Source organism: Suncus etruscus, chromosome 10 (genome assembly GCF_024139225.1).
Source record: "Suncus etruscus isolate mSunEtr1 chromosome 10, mSunEtr1.pri.cur, whole genome shotgun sequence".
Taxonomy (NCBI): Eukaryota; Metazoa; Chordata; class Mammalia; order Eulipotyphla; family Soricidae; genus Suncus; species Suncus etruscus.
The window spans coordinates 228,540-250,104 of NC_064857.1; the positions used below are offsets into that span (position 1 = coordinate 228,540).

The following is a 21,565-nucleotide window of genomic DNA, read 5'->3' on the forward strand; positions in this document are numbered from 1 at the left end:
TGAGATATTTTTTGGCTATAATGTTTTAAATATTTTGTATTTTAAAAAGCTATAAAGCCTATGGATACCTTTAAATTTATAGAATAATTGTCCTTATCCCTTCACTTTGTGCAACATTACTGAAAAATTAATGGAGAATGTATATATTAAAATAGAGATAATCATAAATAAAATTGACTTTTATTTATTTATTTGGAGCCACACTTGATGGTGCTGAGGATTTACTCCAGAGCTATGTCCTCAGGGTTCATGCCTAGTGGTGCTTGGGGGTAGGGGGAAGAAATGGGTTGTTAGGGCTCAAACTGGGATTAGTTGCATGCAAGGCAAGTACCTTACCTCAGTATTATTGCTTTAGTGCTCCTGAAATAATGATTAATTTGGCCATTTAATCACCTTAGTAAGATAAACTATTAAATATCATTTAGCTTAAGAAAATTCATACCACTTGTAAGGTTTTTTATTTAAATATTTAAGGTATCATTTTGAAGATTTTATCCTAGATATGTCAGAGAGAATTTGGAGTTTATTGTGTATTTAGAATAGATGTCTTCAAAGAAATACTTTTAATGTACAGATGGAAGTTTATATTGATTTCAGTAAAGACCAGAACATAATGGTAACATGAATAACAGATAATAGCATCTGGCACTTTTAACATTTTAAGCCCTGAAATCTTTGGAAAACTGACAGCCCTAGTTATTTCTCAGCACTTTCCTTTTGAGATATTTTGATATTTTTCCAGATTCAGTATTTTTTAAGGGGCATCTGGAAAAGCTATTTCATGGAGAGAAATAGACAATATTTTCTGAAAATTACCACCAAAATTAAGCAACTGTTGTGCATATGAACCAGAAAACAATGCATTAGAAATACTCCATTTCTGGTTGTACATGTGTATGTGTGTGTTAAGGGGGGGAGAGTGTGGGGAAGTGGGAAAAGACATGCGTAAAGGAGCAGAAACTGGTTCTTATTATTGATTTATTTTTCTCTTTTTTCTTTAAAAGTCTGTCCCCATTCTTATTGAGGTATCAGGCTTTACAATACTGTTAACGATAGTGCCATGCATACGTCAGAATTGGTTTTCAAATATTCACAGCTCACTGCCTGGTGTCTGGGCAGTTCTGCTGGTAGAGCTCAGTGGGGATTAGAAGCTGACCAGTCCTGGTGAGGTCATTACCAAATGGATATGGGTCAGAACTTTGATCTTGCTGTCCTGAAGCGCAACCTAGACTCTCACCTTTAAAACTGTGTGACCTTTTGAGAAACACAATACAAACACACATTTCTTTATGATTTAGTACTATCAAATGTTTTATTTACATATTTATTTTATGCATCTATGTGTCTGGAGTCACATGTAATCGTAGGCCAAAAAGTTGTGTGAGAGGAAATGTATTTTTGTTGTATTTTGTGTTCAGGCTACACCTGACTGTTGTCAGAGATTACACTTGCTCTGCACAGATCACTTCTTTGGGCAGAGCATGTGGGCTGCCAGGTTTGACCCTGCAAGTAGAGATATTTAACCCTGTTCTAGAACATTGTTGCTTTCACCATATGCTATTTTCTCATTTGTTTTCACTTTCTCTTTCTTTTCTAATTTTCTCAGTATTTTCTATATCAGTTTATATCAGTTTTTGGGTCCCTCTCAGTTTTGCTCAGGATTTATTCTTGTAACTTTGCTCAGGGATCACTCTAGCAGGGTTCAGGGGACATATGTAGTATTAGAAACTGCACCCAGATGAAAAACCAGCCTTAAAGGAAAAACTGAAAGGTCTACTTTAAGACAAGAGAGACCAATAAACACAGAAAACTTATATACAAAGATGACATTAAATCCTATGACAATCACCTCCCTCAATGTAAATGAACTAAATTCACCAATAAAAGACACAGAGTGGCAAAATAGGTCAAAAAGATGAATTCAACCTTCTGCTGCCTACAAGAAACACACCTGAATAGTCAGAACAAACACAGACTCAAAATCAAAGGCTGGAGGAAAATCATCCAATCAAACAACACACTTAAAAAAGCTGGGTGGCCATATTAATATTTGATGACATCAACTTTATACTCAGAAAAGTTGTAAGGGACAAAGATGGAAACTATGTACTAATCAAGGGATATGTGTAACAGGAAGAAATCAGACTATTAAACATATATGCACCCAATGAGAGACCAGCAAATTATCTAATACAATTACTGACAAATCTGAAAGAAAACATCAATAATTGTGGGAGACCTCAACATGGCCATGTCAACACTTGATAGGTCAACCAGATTGAAACCCAACAAAAACATACTAACCCTGAAAAAGAGTAATGGAAGAAAGAGGACTAGTAGATACATAGAGGACACTCCACCCCAAAAAACCTGGATACACATTTTTTCCAATGTACCTGGGTCATTCTCCAGGATAGACCACATGCTGACACATAAAACTTACCTTCATAAAATCAAGAGGATAGAAATCTTGCAGGCTACCTTTGCTTAACACAAGGCTCTGAAATTAGATGTGAACTACAAAGCCACACAGAAGAAAAACTTTAACAATTGGAAATTAAACACCCTGCTACTGAACAACCAGTGGGTCCAAGATGAAATCAAAGAGGAAATTAAAACTTTCCTGGAAACAAATGATAATGAAGACACAAACTGCCAGAATCTAATGAGACACAGCAAAAGTGGTCCTGAGAGGAAAATTTATAGCTTTGCAAGCACACATCAGGAAGGAAGAAGAGGCATACCTGAATAACTTAATGACAAAGCTCATAAAATTAGAAAATGACCAACAAAAGGAACCAAAAATAGAGAGACAGAAGGAAATAACAAAACTGAAAGCAGAAATCAATGAAGTGGAAAACCAATAAACAATCCAAAAGATCAACGAAAGCAGAAGTTGGTTCTTTAAAAAAATAAACAACATTGATAGACCATTGGCAAAACTCACAAAGAAAGAGAGAGAGAAACCTGATAACCTGTATTAGAAATGATAAGGGAGAGATCACGACAGATACTACAGAGATCCAAAGGGTAATCAGAGACTACTTTGAGAAACTTTATGCTACAAAACATGAGAACCTAGAAGAAATGAATAAATTCTTGGACACTTATAACCTTCCACAATTAAGTAAGGAGGATATAGCATATCTAAACACCCCCATCACTACTGAGGAAATTGAAACTGTAATCAAACATCTGCCTAAAAAGAAAAGCCCAGGCTCAGATGGATTTACTAATGAATTCTTTCAAACCTTTCAAGAGGAGCTACTACCAATCCTAGCCAGGCTCTTCCATGAAATTGAAAAAAAACGGGAACACTCCCAAACAGTTGGTATGAAGCCAACATCACCTTGATTCCAAAACCAGAAAGAGACGCTGCCAAAAAAGAAAATTACAACCAATATCCCTGATGAATGCTGATGCAAAGATCTTCAACAAAATCCTGGCAAATAGGATCCAATGAATCATCAAGAAAATCATACACTACGACCAAGTAGGTTTCATCCCAGGAATGCAAGGATGGTTTAACATCTGTAAATCTATCAATATCATACACAACATCAACAAGAAGAAAAATAAAAATCACATGATCATATCAATAGATGCAGAGAAAGCATTTGATAAGGTCCAACACCCATTCTTGATCAAAACTCTCAGCAAGATGGGAATGGAAGGAACCTTTCTCAATCTAGTCGAAGCCATCTACCACAAGCCAATGGCAAATATTGTCCTCAGTGGAGAAAAACTAAAAGCCTTTCCTCTAAATTCTGGTACAAGATAAGGCTATCCGTTCTCACCACTCCTCTTCAGCATAGTACTGGAAGTTCTTGCTATAGTGATAAGGCAAGAAAAAGATATCAAGGGAATCCAGATAGGAAAGGAAGAAGTCAAGCTATCACTGTTGGCAGATGACATGATACTCTACTTAGAAAACCCTAAGGACTCTACCAAAAAGCTTCTAGAAGCAATAGACTCATATAGCAAGGTAGCAGGTTACAAAATCAGCACACAGAAATTAATAGCCTTTTTATATACACCAATAATGATAGGGAAGAGATGGACATCAAGAAGGCAATCCCATTCACATTAGTGCTACAGAAACTGAAATACCTTGGAGTCAACTTGACCAAAGACGTGAAGGACCTATACAAAGAAAACTATAAAGCCCTTCTCCAAGAAATAAGAGAGGACACATGGAAATGGAAACACATACCCTGCTCATGGATTGGCAGGATTAACATCATTAAAATGGCAATATTTCTCAAGGCATTGTACAGATTTAATGCAATCCCTCTAAAGATACCCATGACATTCTTCAAGGAAGTGGATCAAACAATTATGAAATTCATCAGGATAGCTAAATCACTCCGAGGGAAAAGGAGTGTGCGAGGCATTACTTTCTCCAACTTTAAACTGTACTGCAAAGCAATAATTATCAAAACAGCATGGTATTGGAATAAAGAAAGACCCTCAGATCAGTGGAATAGACTTGAGTTCTCAGACAATATTTCCCAGACATACAATCACCTAATTTTTGACAAGGGAGCAAGAAATCCTAAGTGGATCAGGGAAAACCTCTTCAACAAGTGGTGCTGGCAGAACTGGTTAGCCACTTGCAAAAAAGCAAACATAGACCCCTAGTTAACATCATGTATGAAGGTAAAATCCAAATGGATTAAAGACCTTGATATTAGACCTGATACCATAAGGTATATAGAGAAACACGTAGGTAAAACACTCCATGACATCGAGACTAAAGGCATCTATAAGGAGGAAACTGCACTTTCTAAACAAGTGGAAGCAGAGATCAACAGATGGGAATACATTAAGCTGAGAAGCTTCTGCACCTCAAAAGAAATGGTGCCCAGGAAACAAGAGCCACCCACCGTGTGGGAGAAACTATTCACCCAATACCTATCAGATAAAGGGCTAACATTCAAAACATACAGGGCACTGACAGAACTTTCCAAGAAAAAACATCTAATCCCATCAAAAAATGGGGAGAAGAAATGAACAGACACCTTGATAAAAAAGAAATACAAATGGCCAAAAGGCACATGAAAAAATGCTCCTCGTCACTGATCATCAGGGAGAGGATGCAAATCAAAACAACGATGAGATACCATCTCACACCACAGAGATTGGCACACATCACAAAGAATGAGAATAATCGGTGCTGGCGGGGATGTGGAGAGAAAGGAACTCTTATTCACTGCTGGTGGGAATGCTGTCTAGTCCAACCTCTATGGAAAGTGATATGGAGATTCCTCCACAAACTAGAAATTGAGTTCCCATACGATCCAGCTATACCACTCCTAGGAATATACCCTAGGAACACAAGAATACAATACAAAAACCCCTTCCTCACACCTAAGTTTATTGCAGCACTACTCACAATAGCCAGGCTCTGGAAACAACCAAGATGTCCTTCAACAGATGAATGGCTAAAGAAACTGTGGTACATATACACAATGGAATATTATGTAGCCGTCAGGAGAGATGAAGTCATGAAATTTTCCTATGCATGGATGTACATGGAATCTATTATGCTGAGTAAAATAAGTCAGAGGGAGAAAGAGAGAGACACAGAATATTCTCACTCATCTATGTGTTTTAAGAAAAATAAAACTCATATTTGCAACAATTCTGAGACAATGAAAGGAGGCTTGGAACTCCCAGCTCACTTCATGAAGCTCACCACAGAGTGGTGAGTGCTGTTATAGAAATAACTACACTGAGAACTATCATAATCATGTAAATGAATGAGGGAACTGGAAAGCCTGTCTAGAGTACAGGTGGGGGTGGGGTGGGATGGAGTGAGATTAGGGACATTGGTGGTGGGAATGTTGCACTGGTGAAGTTCTTTACATGACTGAAACCTAATCACAATCATATTTGTAATCAAGATATTTAAATAACTAAAAAATACTAAAAGAAATTAAAAAAAGCCAGTTTGATGGCTTAAAAGGCAAGTGCTCTACCACTGTATTAATGCACTAGCACTGAAAATAGTTTGACTATTTTCATTTATTTTCCATTCTATTTTAGTTCTCTCAATTGCCTTTTTAAAATTTTCTCTCTGCTAAACTGCAGGCCCATAATTTAATATATTTATGAGCAATACCAACTATTTCACCTTTTATGACTTCAGTTATTCTTTGTTTTTATTTCTTTTTGGTTTTTGGGTCACACCCGGCAGCACTCTGGGGTTACTCCTGGCTCTATGCTCAGAATTGCTCCTGGCAGGCTCGGGGACCATATAGGATGCCTGAATTTGAACCATTGTCCTTTGCATGCAAGACAAATGCCTTACCTCCACGCTATCTCTCCAGCCACTGACTTCAGTCATTCTATCTAAAAATATCTAATAACAGTTCTGTTTTGTAGACTGGTTAGGCTTAGGAAATGCCATAAACTAAAATGTTATGTATAGTCTCATTGAATAGGAAGTCCTCTGATATTACCTTAATGTATATGTTGAATATAATTTTATTTTGGCAAATTAATGCCTCTCAACTATCAGCTTTTTATTTCCAGAGATAAACACAGGATGTGAAAAATACTCTCTTTGTGAATTACTTTGGCATGAATGAAGACACAAAAAAATACATTATGAGAAAATGCTCTAGGAAATTGCCAGTTTGTCTATTCAAACCTGGAACATGCAAGTTTTCTTCATTATTCTCAGTGACAACAAATTCCCACTAGATTCCAGAATATTTAGTTTACAAGTTGTAGTAGTAATTTTGATTTGCATCTCCCTGATGATTAGTGATGTGGAGTATTTTTTCATGTGCCTTTTGGCCATTTGTATTTCTTCTTTATCAAAGTGTCTGTCCATTTCTTCTCCCCACGTTTTGATGGGATTAGATATTTTTTCTTGTAAAGTTCTGTCAGTGCCTTGTATAATTTGGATATTAGCCCCTTATCTGATGAGTATTGGGTGAATAGTTTCTCCAACTCAGTGGGTGGCTCTCATATCCCAGATTATGAGATACCACCTCACACCACCGAGATTGGCACACATAACAAAGCAGTGTTGGTGGGGATGTGAAGAGAAAGGAACTCTTATCCACTGCTGGTGGGAATGCCGTCTAGTTCAACCTTTATGGAAAGCAATATGGAGATTCCTTCAAAAAACTGGAAATTGAGCTCCCATACGATCCAGCTATACCACTCCTAGGATTATACCCTAAGAACAGAAATATACAATACAAAAATTCCTTCCTTACACTTATATTCAATGCAGCACTATTTACCATAACAAGACTCTGGGAAAAACCAAGATGCCCTTCAACAGATAAATGGCTAAAGAAACTGTGATACATATACACAATGGAGTATTATGTAGCCGTCAGGAGAGATGAAGTCATGTAATTTTCCTATGAATGGATGTACATGGAATCTATTATGCTGAGTGAAATAAGTGAGAGAGAGAGAAAGAAAGACACAGAATGGTCTCACTCATCTATGGGTTTTAAGAAAAATGAAAGACATTCTTGCAATAATTTTCAGAGACAAAAGAGAGGAGGGCTGGAACTTCCAGCCCACTCCATGAACCTCACCACAAAGTGATGAGTTTAGTTAGAGAAATAACTACATTGCGAACTATCCTAACATTGAGAACGTATGAGGGAAATAGAAAGCTTGTCTAGAGTACAGGCGGGGGCAGGATGGGGAGAAGAGATATTTGGGACATTGGTGGTGAGAATGTTGCACTGGTGTTGGGGAGTGTCCTCTTACATGACTGAAACCCAACCACAATCATGTTTGTAACCAAGGTGTTTAAATAAAAGATTATTTTAAAAAAAGTTGTAGTAGTAAGTCTGACCATCAGTCCTAAAATAAGTAAATCATTATAAAAAGGGAGAAACATCTAGGGGCCAGAGTGATAGCACAGCAGTAAAGCATTTGCCTTGCATGGGACCAACCCGGAATAGACCTGGTTTCAATATTAAAAACAGTGCAGTTGAATTCATGAGGCTTGGATAAAGATGTTTTGTGGAATTATCAAAATTATCCGTGAATAGAAAGTAAAGACAACCTATGTAAGACACAGATACCTACTTTCATGACTAAGTAATAAGCATAGCTGAAGATGATCCTTGGGGTGGGGGATTCATTTACTTCCAAATGAGAAAAGTCAGATTTAAAAGGGTAAAATGCCAGGGGCCAAGCGGTCTCAGAAGCATTGAGTGGAATTAAAAAATGTTCAGATCTAAATACCTAAACCAAAGTTAATGACAATAGAATCAAGAGACCAAAACTATAACAAGCTATATACAGATGAACCTGTTACACTAGTAGTCCAGGGGTCGGGGGTGAAGGTTTGGGATGCATGCTGGGAAGAGTGACAGAGGGAGGTCAACACAGGTGGTGGGAATGTCCCTATTCACAGTCCCTATGTATTTTTTTTTTTTTGGTTTTTGGTTTTTGGGCCACACCCGGCGGTGCTCAGGGGTTACTCCTGGCTATCTGCTCAGAAATAGCTCCTGGCAGGCACGGGGGACCATATGGGACACCAGGATTTGAACCAACCACCTTTGGTCCTGGATCGGTTGCTTGCAAGGCAAACACCGCTGTGCTATCTCTCCGGGCCCGTCCCTATGTATTTTAAATAGAACTGTAAAAGACTTGTAATTCACATTGGTCTTATTAAAAATTATAAAAAATTACAAAGGGTAAAATGTAGTCATTATTACTCAGAGCATAACATCATTACTGATGTCAAATGATAGAAGTGAGCCTAAGTGGAAATAAGAACTCACTTGAGGGGCTGGTGAGGTGGCGCTAGAGGTAAGGTGTCTGCCTTGCAAGAGCTGGCCAAGGAAGGACTTCGGTTCGATCTCCCGGTGTCCCATATGGTCCCCCCAAGCCAGGGGCAATTTCTGAGCACACAGCCAGGAGTAACCCCTGAGCATCAAATCGGGTGTGGCCCGAAAAACCAAAAAAAAAAAAAAAAAAAAAAAAAAAAGAACTCACTTGAGGGAAATTTGTTCAACTACATTTACTAATTAGACTCAATTTTTCTTATAGTGTGTAGGAATAGAATGAAAGTTTATGGTGAGTGTTGAACAAGGCCTACTTAGTGCAGAATCATGAGAAAGAGACCAGAAAGATAAATTTCTGACCTTGGGTTTGGCACAGAGAACTGTCCCAATAGGGTGGGTTTTATGGGAGCAGAATTTATTCGAGAACAAAGATGAAATATATATCTTTTGTAAAGCACTGTCTTTCCTGTAACATGTATGCCTTTTACTGGTTTCATCTACATATATGTAGCTACAAACATTTAAGATTTCATTTAGTTTTATGTGGTGGAATATGTCAGTATTCCATTGATTGGCTGGATATCTTGTGGATAAGAGGGTACTTACCTTATTTCTACAACTAACTTATATGGAATGTCATTAAATAGTACTTATCTTTTTACTATGGTGCTTCCCACAGCCCCTGACAACCCAACCTAGCCAGGGCTTTACTGCAATTTTACTCCTGCCATGCATATTAATTAGCTAATAAGAATATAAATAGTTTTCTAGGTTATTAAATAGTTCTAGATTATACGTATTCCTTGGACATTTTTACAAGGTTGAAATAATTTCCAAGTGGGAGTGGGTGCAATTTTCAAGTTCTCGGCTACCACTTAAGGTGTGGTAAGTTTATACTTATTAGAGACAGTAATGTTTTAATAAATTACTTCTTTAAAAATACCATGAAGAACTAATATAACTCATAACCAACTTCTTTACAGATGCATGATATGTGATTAAATAAATAGTCTTTATAAGCATATAATGGTGCTTCCAACACAACCAACTATAGTTTAGCTTAACAAAAAAATGTAAAGCATGATAGAATGAATGATGATGTGGTCTGGTTGATCCCCTGTGATGATATGGGTGGAGCCGAGAGTTGGTTTGGAGATCCACATGAGCACTTGCACATAGGTCTGGCTCTCTTTCCCTCCCCCTATTTAGATCAGCTTCTATCACTTTGCTGCTCAGTGTACTTAGTCACGTGTCAGTCTTCTTAGTATAGTGAATACAATTGTAGTGAGAGTCTGTCCTATTTTGTGCTGTGTCCTCAGGGCCTATTTTACAGTATGGATATGAAAAGATAAATGCAAGTGGAAAAGGGAAGAAAGCAACAATGGAAGGAGAGAAAGAAAAAGTAGATTTAAAAGACAACCCATTTTGTGATCACTGCTTATGTCAATTTAAGCTCTAAATTTTAAAAGCAAATGTTAAAAATCCTATTTATCTACCTTCAAGGCATCTGTAAATTTTATAAAAGTTAAAAAGTATACATGCATTTCCAAAAAATTAATATTTAATTTATTTATGTAAATAATCTGGGAAGTCTATTTACTTCCCTGACTAATGGCAAGATAAACTCATGGACTGTAGTAATTACAGTAGGGGAGTATCATCATTATATAAGTAATGGAATGATCTGGTCAGGAATTCCTTTGACTCACATGAGGTCATGGCTAATCTCACCTAGCCATGATGAGTTCAAATCATAAAGATTAAGGATAGTTAAATTCCTATTGGATCATTACAGGGTTACATCAACTGGATTCCAGGGGTCAAACCACATCCAAGGTAAGTATTCGAATGCAACTACTTTAGAGGTTAGAGGGATATAAAGGTTTTAAGGCACTTGCCTTGCATACAGCCAACCCCTTTACATCTCGTTGGTACTACATACAATCCCCTGACCACAGAACTGAGCACTATTCACTGTGGCCCAAGACTCCCCCAAATATATCTCCTTTACAATGGTATTGATATTATTTAAACCTATAACAGTCATGATCCAATGCTTCATTTAATGACTTTATACATAACTCTGAGAACAGCTCCTCCATGAAACCAAGTAAAGGTATTTGACATGAAACTTATTTGCCCCTGATTTAATTTTATCTACTGTGCTCTGGCTTATAAAATTAGTAAGCTGGCATTTCAGAATAGAATGGACACTGCCTCTTAAAGGCTGCCATTTCCAAAAGATAAGATAATATATAATTTCTTAAGAACAGAGCACAATTGCAGCCATAATAAGATTATATTCACTAGAATGATAACATTTTAGTCAGGTAACATGAAATATTTATACATTTCATCTGAAATTTAAAAGCATCATTTCACTAAAGCATAGTAAGATGAAAATTATGTATTATCTAAGTAGAATATGAAAGAAAATTTAGGGGAGAAACACTAATAATATTTCTAATCATACTCTCATAAACTTATTGACTGACTCATTGAAACAATACCTCTTTCTCTTCCTCCATCTTTCCATGAGCTTTGCTGTAGTTAATGGGTGTATCCCAGCCCTCTTGATCGCAGAGAGCCTGATAGAATGCAGCATTGACCAAAATACTGCTTGTTTTGAATGGGGAAGAGGAAGGAGTTGGAATAGAAGTATTGGAGGAAGTTAGGGGTGCAGCTTTGTCCAGGATTCGATTTTTTTTCATGCTCAAGTCCAGTGTGCCATTTTCATCCACTTCTATTTCAGTTCCCTGGTATTCAATAGAAACAGAAAACATTTTAGCATTTTTTAGTTATAGCCTAGCCATGTGGGGCTTTTAAGGGATAACTTAAAATGTAAGCTTTTATGTAAGTACATCTGATTTTAAATCTAGCTTTCTGATTTGCATTGGTTAATGTTCAATTCTTAGGCAGACTTTTAAGAGCTGTTCCATTAGTGAGCTCCATTTCTGGATTTAAGCAAAGTCAGATTAATATAGATAAGATGTTCCAAATACTAACTGTATTGACTAAACCTGTTATGTATATAATTTAGCTTTAAACATTCTATTTCAGTACACAGAATTATCATTTTTAGCTCACTATTTAAAGAATTAACATGAGTCAGTAAAAAGGCACACCAGTACTTCTCCATGCTCTACTGTTACAATATTAATCTAACAAGAAGAAAAACAAAAATAATTCATGGGAATAGATTTTTAATTGATGTATTAAACAAATTCAAGAATGCCATTTTACTCTGGGTAAGGGCAGACAATGCAAAAGAGAATCACTTATTTGATCTGGAGGTTCTGCTGCCACATAACTACTGGGGGTTTAATTTCTAAAATAGTAATTATTTTCCATATTCTTCGTTGAAAACTAATTCCAAGTCAGAACAGTCTTACATACCTTCAGCTAAAGTTTGACTTGTTTGCTTTAAGGCTGACACACCAATAAACTGTCCTTGGTTCTGAAGCATCACTCATGACTTATGCACTCTAGGATTCTTCTCTAGTGCCCAAAGTGGTACACACTGCTAGAAAACTTCTCAAACAATGTGGGAAGAACACACTTGTTTACTCCTAACTGGGTCGAAGTTTTTGGCACTTTTATATTTTTTTTCCTCAGCAATTCACATGTTTTGACGCCTTTTACTTCTGGTCAGGAAAAGTAAAATTCTTCTTTGAATATGTTTGCTAGATCTCTAAGCCACATTGTCTTAGTCTTTTGCCAGAAAGGTTATTATTTCAAAACTCCAATACAGTTTTCCCACCCACATCCCAAGTTGTCAGTGAGGCAGAACCCAATACCTGGACTTCAAACAGTCATGATTTGTACTTGATTTAGATATAAGAGTTCTGCTTGTTCATTTTACCTGTAAAGCTCATGCATTTATTCTTTCAGTTTCTAAGCTATAGATATTTTATGCAAGACATCAATAAACTTCTAATATACTTGTACTAAGGTGCACTGACTGTATCGTTCTGCCCTTTTTAGCAAATAGTTTAATCTCCTGTGATCGTTTTAAGCTCTGAATTTGACAGTACAGCTTATCCAGGATAATAACTTAACAACCACAACATCTTCTGACATCTGCATTATATCAAATACATTTTATACCAGCATTAATAAACCTTAGTTACAAAATCCAAGACATTAACCATTTAAGTACTATGCTCCCTCTTGGTGATCTAACAAGGTACTCCTCTGCCATGAGCATATTAAAACCATTTTTGACTTGATTGCTTATATGTAACTGTAGAAATAAAATTGATCTATGGTGATGAAGTTTAATGATTGATGTCAAGTAGAATGCAAAATATTGTAGCTGCTGAGATTTTTCACTCACACATTCCCTAACCTCAGAAAAAAAATAACTTGGGTTAAGTCTGCACAACCAACATTCACATAAAATTCCAGACCTTTGTGACAGATGGCTTAGAAAAAAGAAAGCCATGTGACTGAGTTGCAGTTTATAGTGCAAAACCCATAAATAGTGCAGATTCAATCTCGCTTAAAAATACCAACTACTCCAAGACAAAATATATATTTGAGTTTACACCAAAAAATTGAATAGCAATTTAGAAAGGAAAGATTTTTGGAATTGCTATGATAATACAACTTGAATTATCACATGATGATTGGGAAAAATATTCTTCCTGTTCAAAAGAGGTGCTTTTAGGCTGCTCCAAGCACCTGACTTAACTGGGAGAAAGTATGCTTAGGCAGCAGGTACAGATGGGCTTTAAGTGAGTGCACAGATGCAATCAACAATTACAAACAGTCCCATCCCATAGATGGGCACACACATTTATTGTGTACATTTTTATTCATAGCAGTACCAATAGACATCGCTTCTCTGTATGCTCTACTCCAAATGGTAGGGAAAAAGGAAAGCTGGTGCTAGGAGAGATGGAAGGAGGATGCTGGGGAGAAAGATGACAAGAAAGAGGAAGAGGAGAGAGAGGAGAAAGGAGTATAAAAAGATAGAAGCATGCTACTAGAACTAACACTGCATCTCACCTCAACTCTTCTCATCTTCTAGACTTAAAAAGTGCTTTTGGAGACCCTTTTTATTATTCAGAAAGGCAGTAAATCTTATGGTTTAAGTTTTTTTTTTGACAGGACACAGGTTTAATTTCTTCAGGTATGTTTCTTCAGTAAGTTAGAAACAACATTATACCATTTATTTCAGTCAACATTGAATAACATAATGACAAAATGGTACCATTTATTCATTCATTAAGTTATTGAGAAAGCTCTACCAGTTCCAAGCCATTATATTTGGGGGAGGGAGTAAAATTCTGTACTCTTTCATTTAATATATTTATTTTATAAACACATTTACAGGAGGTATTAGCAGAGTATAAATGAAACTAAATATCGAGGCATTTATTATCATTTTCACCTATACTATAGAATAAGAAATGTTTTATTTGTGTGATATCAGAAATTAATAAAATCATGCCACATCTATTTTGTGACACTTGATACAACCACTGAAACTATAATTCTGAGGACTGTGATGTACATGGAAAAAAAAACCCTCAAAGTACTCAGCAAACACACAAAGCAGAAAACAGTCTGACATTCTGCTTCTGAAACTAGATAAATGAAAGTATTTTTTCTGAAGAAGAATGAAAAGAAAAATATCTCATAGACATTATTTTATTTATATTTAGGTGATAGTCTAATAGCTGATGTTCTCCTTCAATATTTTTTAAACCAACAATAATATTACTAATATTTCTAATGAAAACGTTTCTAAACCATTGTTTGAACAATAAAAGTTATTACTTATTAAAAACAGTTCTGCAATAAAGTAATAAATATAACATTACTTTAAAAGTTTGATTTGTGAGAATTATTTATTTAAAAATGCTACAGAATAATACAGAAAATTTTTCCTTATTTGGCCAGCTTATTATTAATGCAGATTACCCAAACTTTTCTTTCAATTTAGCTAAAAGGGAGTATAGGGGCCAGAGATAGCACAGTAGTAGGGCATTTGCTTTGCATGCAGCAGACCCAGAATGTACCTGGGTATGATCCCTGACATCCCATATAGTTCTGTGAACCTGCCAGGAGTGATTTCTTAGCTAACCCCTGAACACCACCAAGTGTGCCCCCAGTAAATAAAAAATAAATAAAGGAAGCATAATATTGTCTTTTAATTTGGGTTTCAGGGCATTCACCTCTAGACTAAAATTCTATAACTTTTCTTTTTTATGTTCTGCGTAGAGAGTATCTTTCTGTATCAAATCTATCTCAAGTATATTCAAAGTATATAGGGTATCAACAATAAGATAAGTGGAAATATCTCATTCTTGCTAAGTAATCATTATAAAACTATTATTAAGAATATACACTTGTAAAATATTTACACTATAAATAGGGTGATATAATTCAGAAATATGACTGAAATTAAAATTAGGAGCTGGATAAAAAACTAAAATAAATTAAGTGCTGGATAGCACAGGGTTAAAGAAGTTGCCTTGTGAACTCGTAGAAGAGCCCAGAACCAATTAAGTGGCCGGAATGTTTAAGAAGCACCACATCTGGTCTTTGAATTGAACTCCTGGCCTAGTTGACTGAGAAGAGGTCTTTGGGCTTGATGAAAACTTCTTGGAAGGTCTCACCATCCAAAATAAAAAAAAAATCAATTAAATTAAATCTTTGCTTGGGACTTATAACCATTGTCAGCAAAACTTTTGGGCTGGACCAGAGGCCTATATACAACCCCTTGGTCATGATGAGCTATTGAAGAAGAAATTAAACCAGAAGTCATATAAGGAGAGCAGTGAAGATTGTGACATTCTGATTGTGGTAGCAGAGGTGTGGTAGCTTTGTAACTTAAATGTATAAATATCAACATTCACTTATATGGCTTAAAAAGTTAAAATGGGGTCTGAGTAGTGGCGCACACTGTAAGGCATCTGTCTTGCTTGAGCTAGCCAAGGACAGACCACAGTTTGATCCCCCAGGCATCCCATATGGGCCCCTAAGCCAGGAACAGTTTATGAGCACATAGCCTGGAGTAACCCCTGAGTGTCACCGAGTGTGGCCCAAAAAAACAAAAACAAAAACAAAAACAAACAAAAAAAGTTAAAATGTATTGACATATAAATTTATAGATCTCTGGTTATATTTATAAAAGTGCCAGCTGAAAATAACTATTTAATATCTAGACTACTTTATTCTTCATCTGAAATTTGGGGTTAGTAATATTTGCTTTGTAGAGTTTTAAAAAGGATGAATTAAGAAGGATTTATATGGCAAAGTGTCTGGCTTAAAGTTTGTGTTCACTAAATGATATATATATATGTATACATATATATATATGATAATAAGTTGAACTTTGAATAGTAAAATTTTTGCCTAAACATCTAAGTTATATATGTTTTTATATATCAATGAATTCCTATTATTCTCTGAACATTTTATTACAATGAGTGATATAATTTATCCCATAGATTTATAATGTTAATCTGTCTTAGTTTTCTATACTGAAAAACAGATTATTTTAGATCCAAATAATTTCAAGTGCCATCAGGCTATTTCTACTATCAGCAACAAGAATGGTTATGCGATATCATGTTGTTTCTAGGCCTTGTTCAAGCATAAAACAGACTTTGAACTTTAAACATTTCAAGCAAGTGTCAATTTTTTGTTTTCTTTTAAGACACGCTGTGCATATGCCACTTTGTCTAAACAGGTGGAGAAAACACCAAAACAAACAACAGAATGTTTGGCAAGCAACAGCAATCAGGATAAAGATAGACTGTGAAGCATGTTCCTACCTCTGCTCTGAGGGTGGGAGGAAGAAGGGAAAATGAGAAGTATTTCTGACATGTGTTGGCAGACACGTCTCATGAGGCCAGAGTAAAGTATTTTAGAAACCCAGCACACAGAATCTCACTAAGTGCTCCATTCGGGGTCCACTGATCACTGAAGTATCAGTCCAACAGTTGCCATACTACATGGGGAGTATTTGAACTGCAGCCCTCATTTGTTTTAAAAAAACTCATATTAATTCCAAATTGAAATGAAGGACATAATAAAAATTTGCAACCCAAAGGAAGATATAAGATTCAAAAATAATGTCATTCTTCAGGCAAAAGGGCCTTTGTGATAGTCATTGAATTCTGATATTGTTACTTATTTTCATCAGACAAGCGATTGGAAAAGCTATTTCTTTGGGGGCTTCACCTACCTGTGCTCAGGACTTATTCTTGGCTCTGAGCTCAGGGGTTCCTTCTGGCAGTACTCGAGGTACTCTAATGCGTTAACAAATGTATCTATATTGAACCCTGCAAGGCAGGAGTGGGGCAAAGCTGGACACCTCTATTTCCTTTTTTACATAAATAGTCATGAAATTTATGCATTTTGCTTATCACAAATAAACATGAACAACCTGTCATGGAGGACACACCGCATCATACTGGAGAGAGTCAGAAAGTGATTATTAATGCCATTATTTTAAGTTAAAGAACTTAAGAAGAGAGTAAAGTGCAATAATCATGGAGTGCTTTAATAGCACTGGTTCACATGAGTCTTTTTTTGAAGGGGGGTTGGTGCTCCAAAGTATTACTGAGGAAACCTAAAATCTACTCCCTGGTGATTCTCAGCCAACTAGACCAGTGGTTCAACGAAGAACCCAAGAATGCTCAGATCTTGTGGTGTGAGGGATCACCCTGTCTACCATGGCAGTGCTTTGGGCCTCTAATGATGTAATGATGTGATGTTCAATGTAACATGATTTTCTAGATTTGATGGGTCAACTGTGTGTAAGACGTAAGACATGTCTTAATTCCTATTTCTCTTGCCCCTCATGAAACTACCATCTTCCCCAAGGGGAAAATAGTTTATTATACTACCAGTATCAATAAGCTCTTAACTAGAGCTGAGTGGTGCAATTTCTGTCTCTTCTGTTCTCGTTTTCACATTGAAATTTTAGTTTTTGCATTGCCATCTTGCTTGGCAGTATGGAGGTGAGCCATGCAGTGGAATCCTTTCACCCCTGCATGTGTATTGCTCACAGAGGAACCCTGACATACAATATGCTTCCAACCCAAGCTAAAGAACAAACACAGCAAGTTTAAATTTTTGAAATGTGCCAATTTAACAGTAACTTTGAGACTTGAAAGTTGTTTTCAACAAAAAGCATGTATATTGACAAAGAAATATTTATTTTTAGCTAAGTTTTATTTCTTGCTTTGACTTTTGGATTACTAAAACATGGAGAAGGTAAAGGTTAAAGACAGAATCTGAGGAATAAAAATATCTTTATGTGCATATAGGAAACATTCATTCAAGAGCAATTTACTCAAATAATTTAGTATTAACCATAATATTATATTCACTCTCATTTTAATAGTTTAGCTAACCAAACCATAATAAAGCATCAAAGGAAGATACACCTATATCCAACTAGTTTCAATTAGAATATATCTTACAAAGGAAGAAATTTACTTAGCTCTCAAAAATAAATTTTAAAATAAAGTTGCATTTTTGAGTACCTGAAATTATTCATTTATGAAATAATAAATTGAATGCTTTAAACTTTGATAGCTTGGCATTTAAAATTTTTTTTAGAGAATGTGTTTTTCTTTGTTTAAGAACCTCATTGGTTTAAAAATTGTTTTTGAGTGCTCTGTGGCCACCAACTCTTCCTGTTTATTTGGCTCAGATTGTTTCAGAAGCTAATTCTGATTCTTCTGTCAAAAGCTTGATTGCCTGTGGGCCCCTGTCTCCAGATTTGGCACAAAGTAGGTGAGCAGCTGACCACACCAGGCGTGACTCCACCTACCAGGCAGAAGCCATATTTCTCAGTCACCTGAGTTTCAGATGATGGTGATGGTCATGGGATTACTATGTTACTGAGCATAAAAAAAAAAAACACACATTTTTGATTTTTAAATTTTCACCCAGAATAGTATAAATCTGGGTGTTTTCTTCTCATAATGTTATTTTATTTCACAGTTAGAGAAGGGGGAGTTTATTAGAGAAATGCGACTAATTTCATGAACTTCAGAAATGTAGGGTTTTCATAAACTTTCTAGAATTTGATTTTGGATTTGAACATTCTCTTAACATCTTTAATTTGCAGACTGCAAAGCTTCCATTCAGAGTGATTTTAATGGCGATACTCTGTTCCTCTTTGCCTAGCTCTTCTCAAAGAAAGATTTGAAACGGATCAAGCTCTGTAACTCGCTTCTCAAAGTTTCACCTTCAAAAAACACCACCTTTCAATAAAATATTTTCATTCTTCCTGGCACACCCACATGCTCATCCCAGGCCACATCTGTCTGAGTTTCTTCCTAAGACAAGTAGAAAGGTATGTGGGAGGTGGGTCGTGGCACGAGTGAGCGTGGTCGGGAGAATGAGAGGCAGTTCATTCTCATGGTTCGGTCCTTGGCCCACCCCCAGGGTCTTGGACTGGCCTACCTTGGCTAGCAGATTCTGTGGTTTGTTGGAGAGGATGCCGGCAGCTTCCCTGCAGCGTGTGGAAAGGTTCAGGATAGCAGCTGCTGCGGCTATGTGGGTGTCTTCACTACATTGACCGTAGCTGTAAGAGCTGGCACTACAAGGACTCCGTGCAGGGGCGCCAGTGCTAGGTAGTCGGTTAGGATATTTTCCTGGATTTGAAAAATGCTTTGCTGTTGAAGAGAGATTTGATTAGCCATTGCAGGTATGTGGTCTTAGTCATGAAACTGATTTTTTTGAAGTTATAACTTCTTGCATTAAAATAAATAAAGAATAGGTTAAAACGTGATCCATTCATTATCCAGTGTTCCATTAAAGAAAGGTTACTTAGTTTGGTTTGCACAGAAGTTCACAGATTGCTGGGGGAAAATGCCTGTACTCTTAAATTTTTTTCCCTCTAATTACATTTATTATGTTCCAAACTCTATAATTACTATTTTGGAGCAGATGCACTAGCAGCATTTGTGACAAAAGCTATGGATTAAAAGACATATTAGTAAAACCCAACAATGACTATAGAGGCTTAAGGATTGTACCTCTACAAACAGTGTGTGAAGACAATTCTGGTAGAGGAAAAATGGGAGTCATTTTAAGATCTATTTTTATACCTTATAAGCAATTTATACTTAGACATAAATTGCATTTTTTATTTTATATGCAGGTTTGTTTTGTACTTAAATCAGTAAAAGTTGTTCTTCCAGCTAGGTGGAATGAAATAGATGAAGAAATATGTGATGACCTGGCATTTGACTTATGAGGTAAAGTGCAATAGGTTAAGGGTAGAGGAATGTTCTCAAGGTGAATAGGAAAGTAGCTGAATTACCATGAATAAATTTCTAGGTTAAGTTTCTGTTGTGGGTACTAAGATATTACAGAGAAATAGAATTAAATATTTCTTTTGACTGTGAATAATTTGAAACATCACACAAGACAAAGGCAGAAGCCTTTATATGTAGTTAGGATAACAGAAAAGCACAGAGGCCTTTATTTGCTATGCTTATCATTTAAATATTTATAGTTTTTATAAAAATTAAAAATATTGTTAAATGGAATTTTTATAATTATAAAAATATAAATGATTTGCATTTTCTAAACAAAATTATACCATATCCAAGAATACTCTTAACTACTTTTACCTGAATTAGACATATATGGATGTCAATATTTTTGTGCATATATATGTATAAATGTGTATATATAATCTTGGAAGAAATATAAAATATTGTGCATACAAATATTTGTAAAATATTTCCCTTGAGTTGTCAGATTGTTAGTGCTATTTGTTTATTAGGACATGTATTTGGTTAGAATATATTAAGTATTTTTTGGAATGTGCTGTATTTCTCACAGATGAATCATCTCCTTTCAACTCTCTTTATTTACTTCTGGATATATATATGTATATATATATATATATATAGGCATTCTTATTCACAGAAAGAGGTATCAGCATTACACAATGAAGAAAATATTTATTTTATAGTCTTAAAGACACTCAGTTTTTAAGTAACTAGGTGTAGGGTCAAAGTGATGCCATAGAGTTCCAGGATTCAAAAAAAATTCATACATTATGGAGGATTCAAAGTGAGAAATTCTTTTATTTATCCCCTATAAGTGCATTAAATTAAATTGCCAAGATGCAGAAATCATTCCTTAGTTTATGTTTAATATTTACGTTTTAATCTTTAATTTAGAGTAACTAGGAACTTGGCACCAAAGTGCCAAGCAGGCAGGGTGCTTGCTTTGCACACAGCCAATTTGGGTTCACTCCTTTGCCCCCCATAAGATCCCCTGAACCCATCAAGAGCGATCCTAAAAAAGAACCAGAAATAAGCCCTGTGCATAAATGGATGACCCTTCCCCTCCCAAGTATTTAAGGAGTCTAAACAACATAAAAGATGTATCAGTAAAACACGAAGTTTTATGACTTGAGTGACAGTTTTTAATATGAATATATTAGATTAGTGTTTAACACATTTTAAATGGTTCTATGCTAATTCTTAAATTTTTAGATAAATATTTATAGTTAAATATGTTTATTCGGGCATAATGTTTTCCTTGAAATTTTCTTAGACTTTTTACTTTCTCTCCCACCTTCAATTGAATGCTAACATATAATATAATATATAATATATATAGCTGTTTTTTTTATTTTTGAACCACACTCAGCATTGCTCAGGCCTTACTCCGGGTGGTTCTTGGGAGCATATATGAGATGCTGGGAATTAAACTCAGGTTGGCTGCATGCAAGGCAAGAGACTTAACTTGTTCTACTATTTATCTAAGTCCCAGATAGAAGTGATATTTTAGGCATATTTCAA

The 21,565-nt window shown here is 35.8% G+C and overlaps 1 protein-coding gene across 1 annotated transcript in view; it reads right to left on the reverse strand.

Annotated features, from left to right (window-relative positions):
• The window catches only part of ST18 (ST18 C2H2C-type zinc finger transcription factor), a 155,191-nt gene that overhangs the window by 62,770 nt on the left and 70,856 nt on the right, over positions 1 to 21,565 (reverse strand). Inside the window, exons 8-9 of the mRNA XM_049782434.1 lie at positions 19,206 to 19,417; positions 11,282 to 11,527 (exon numbers count right to left, since the gene is read on the reverse strand). Of these exons, the coding sequence (XP_049638391.1) occupies positions 11,282 to 11,527; positions 19,206 to 19,417 (458 nt within the window). The remainder of the gene's footprint in view (positions 1 to 11,281; positions 11,528 to 19,205; positions 19,418 to 21,565) is intronic.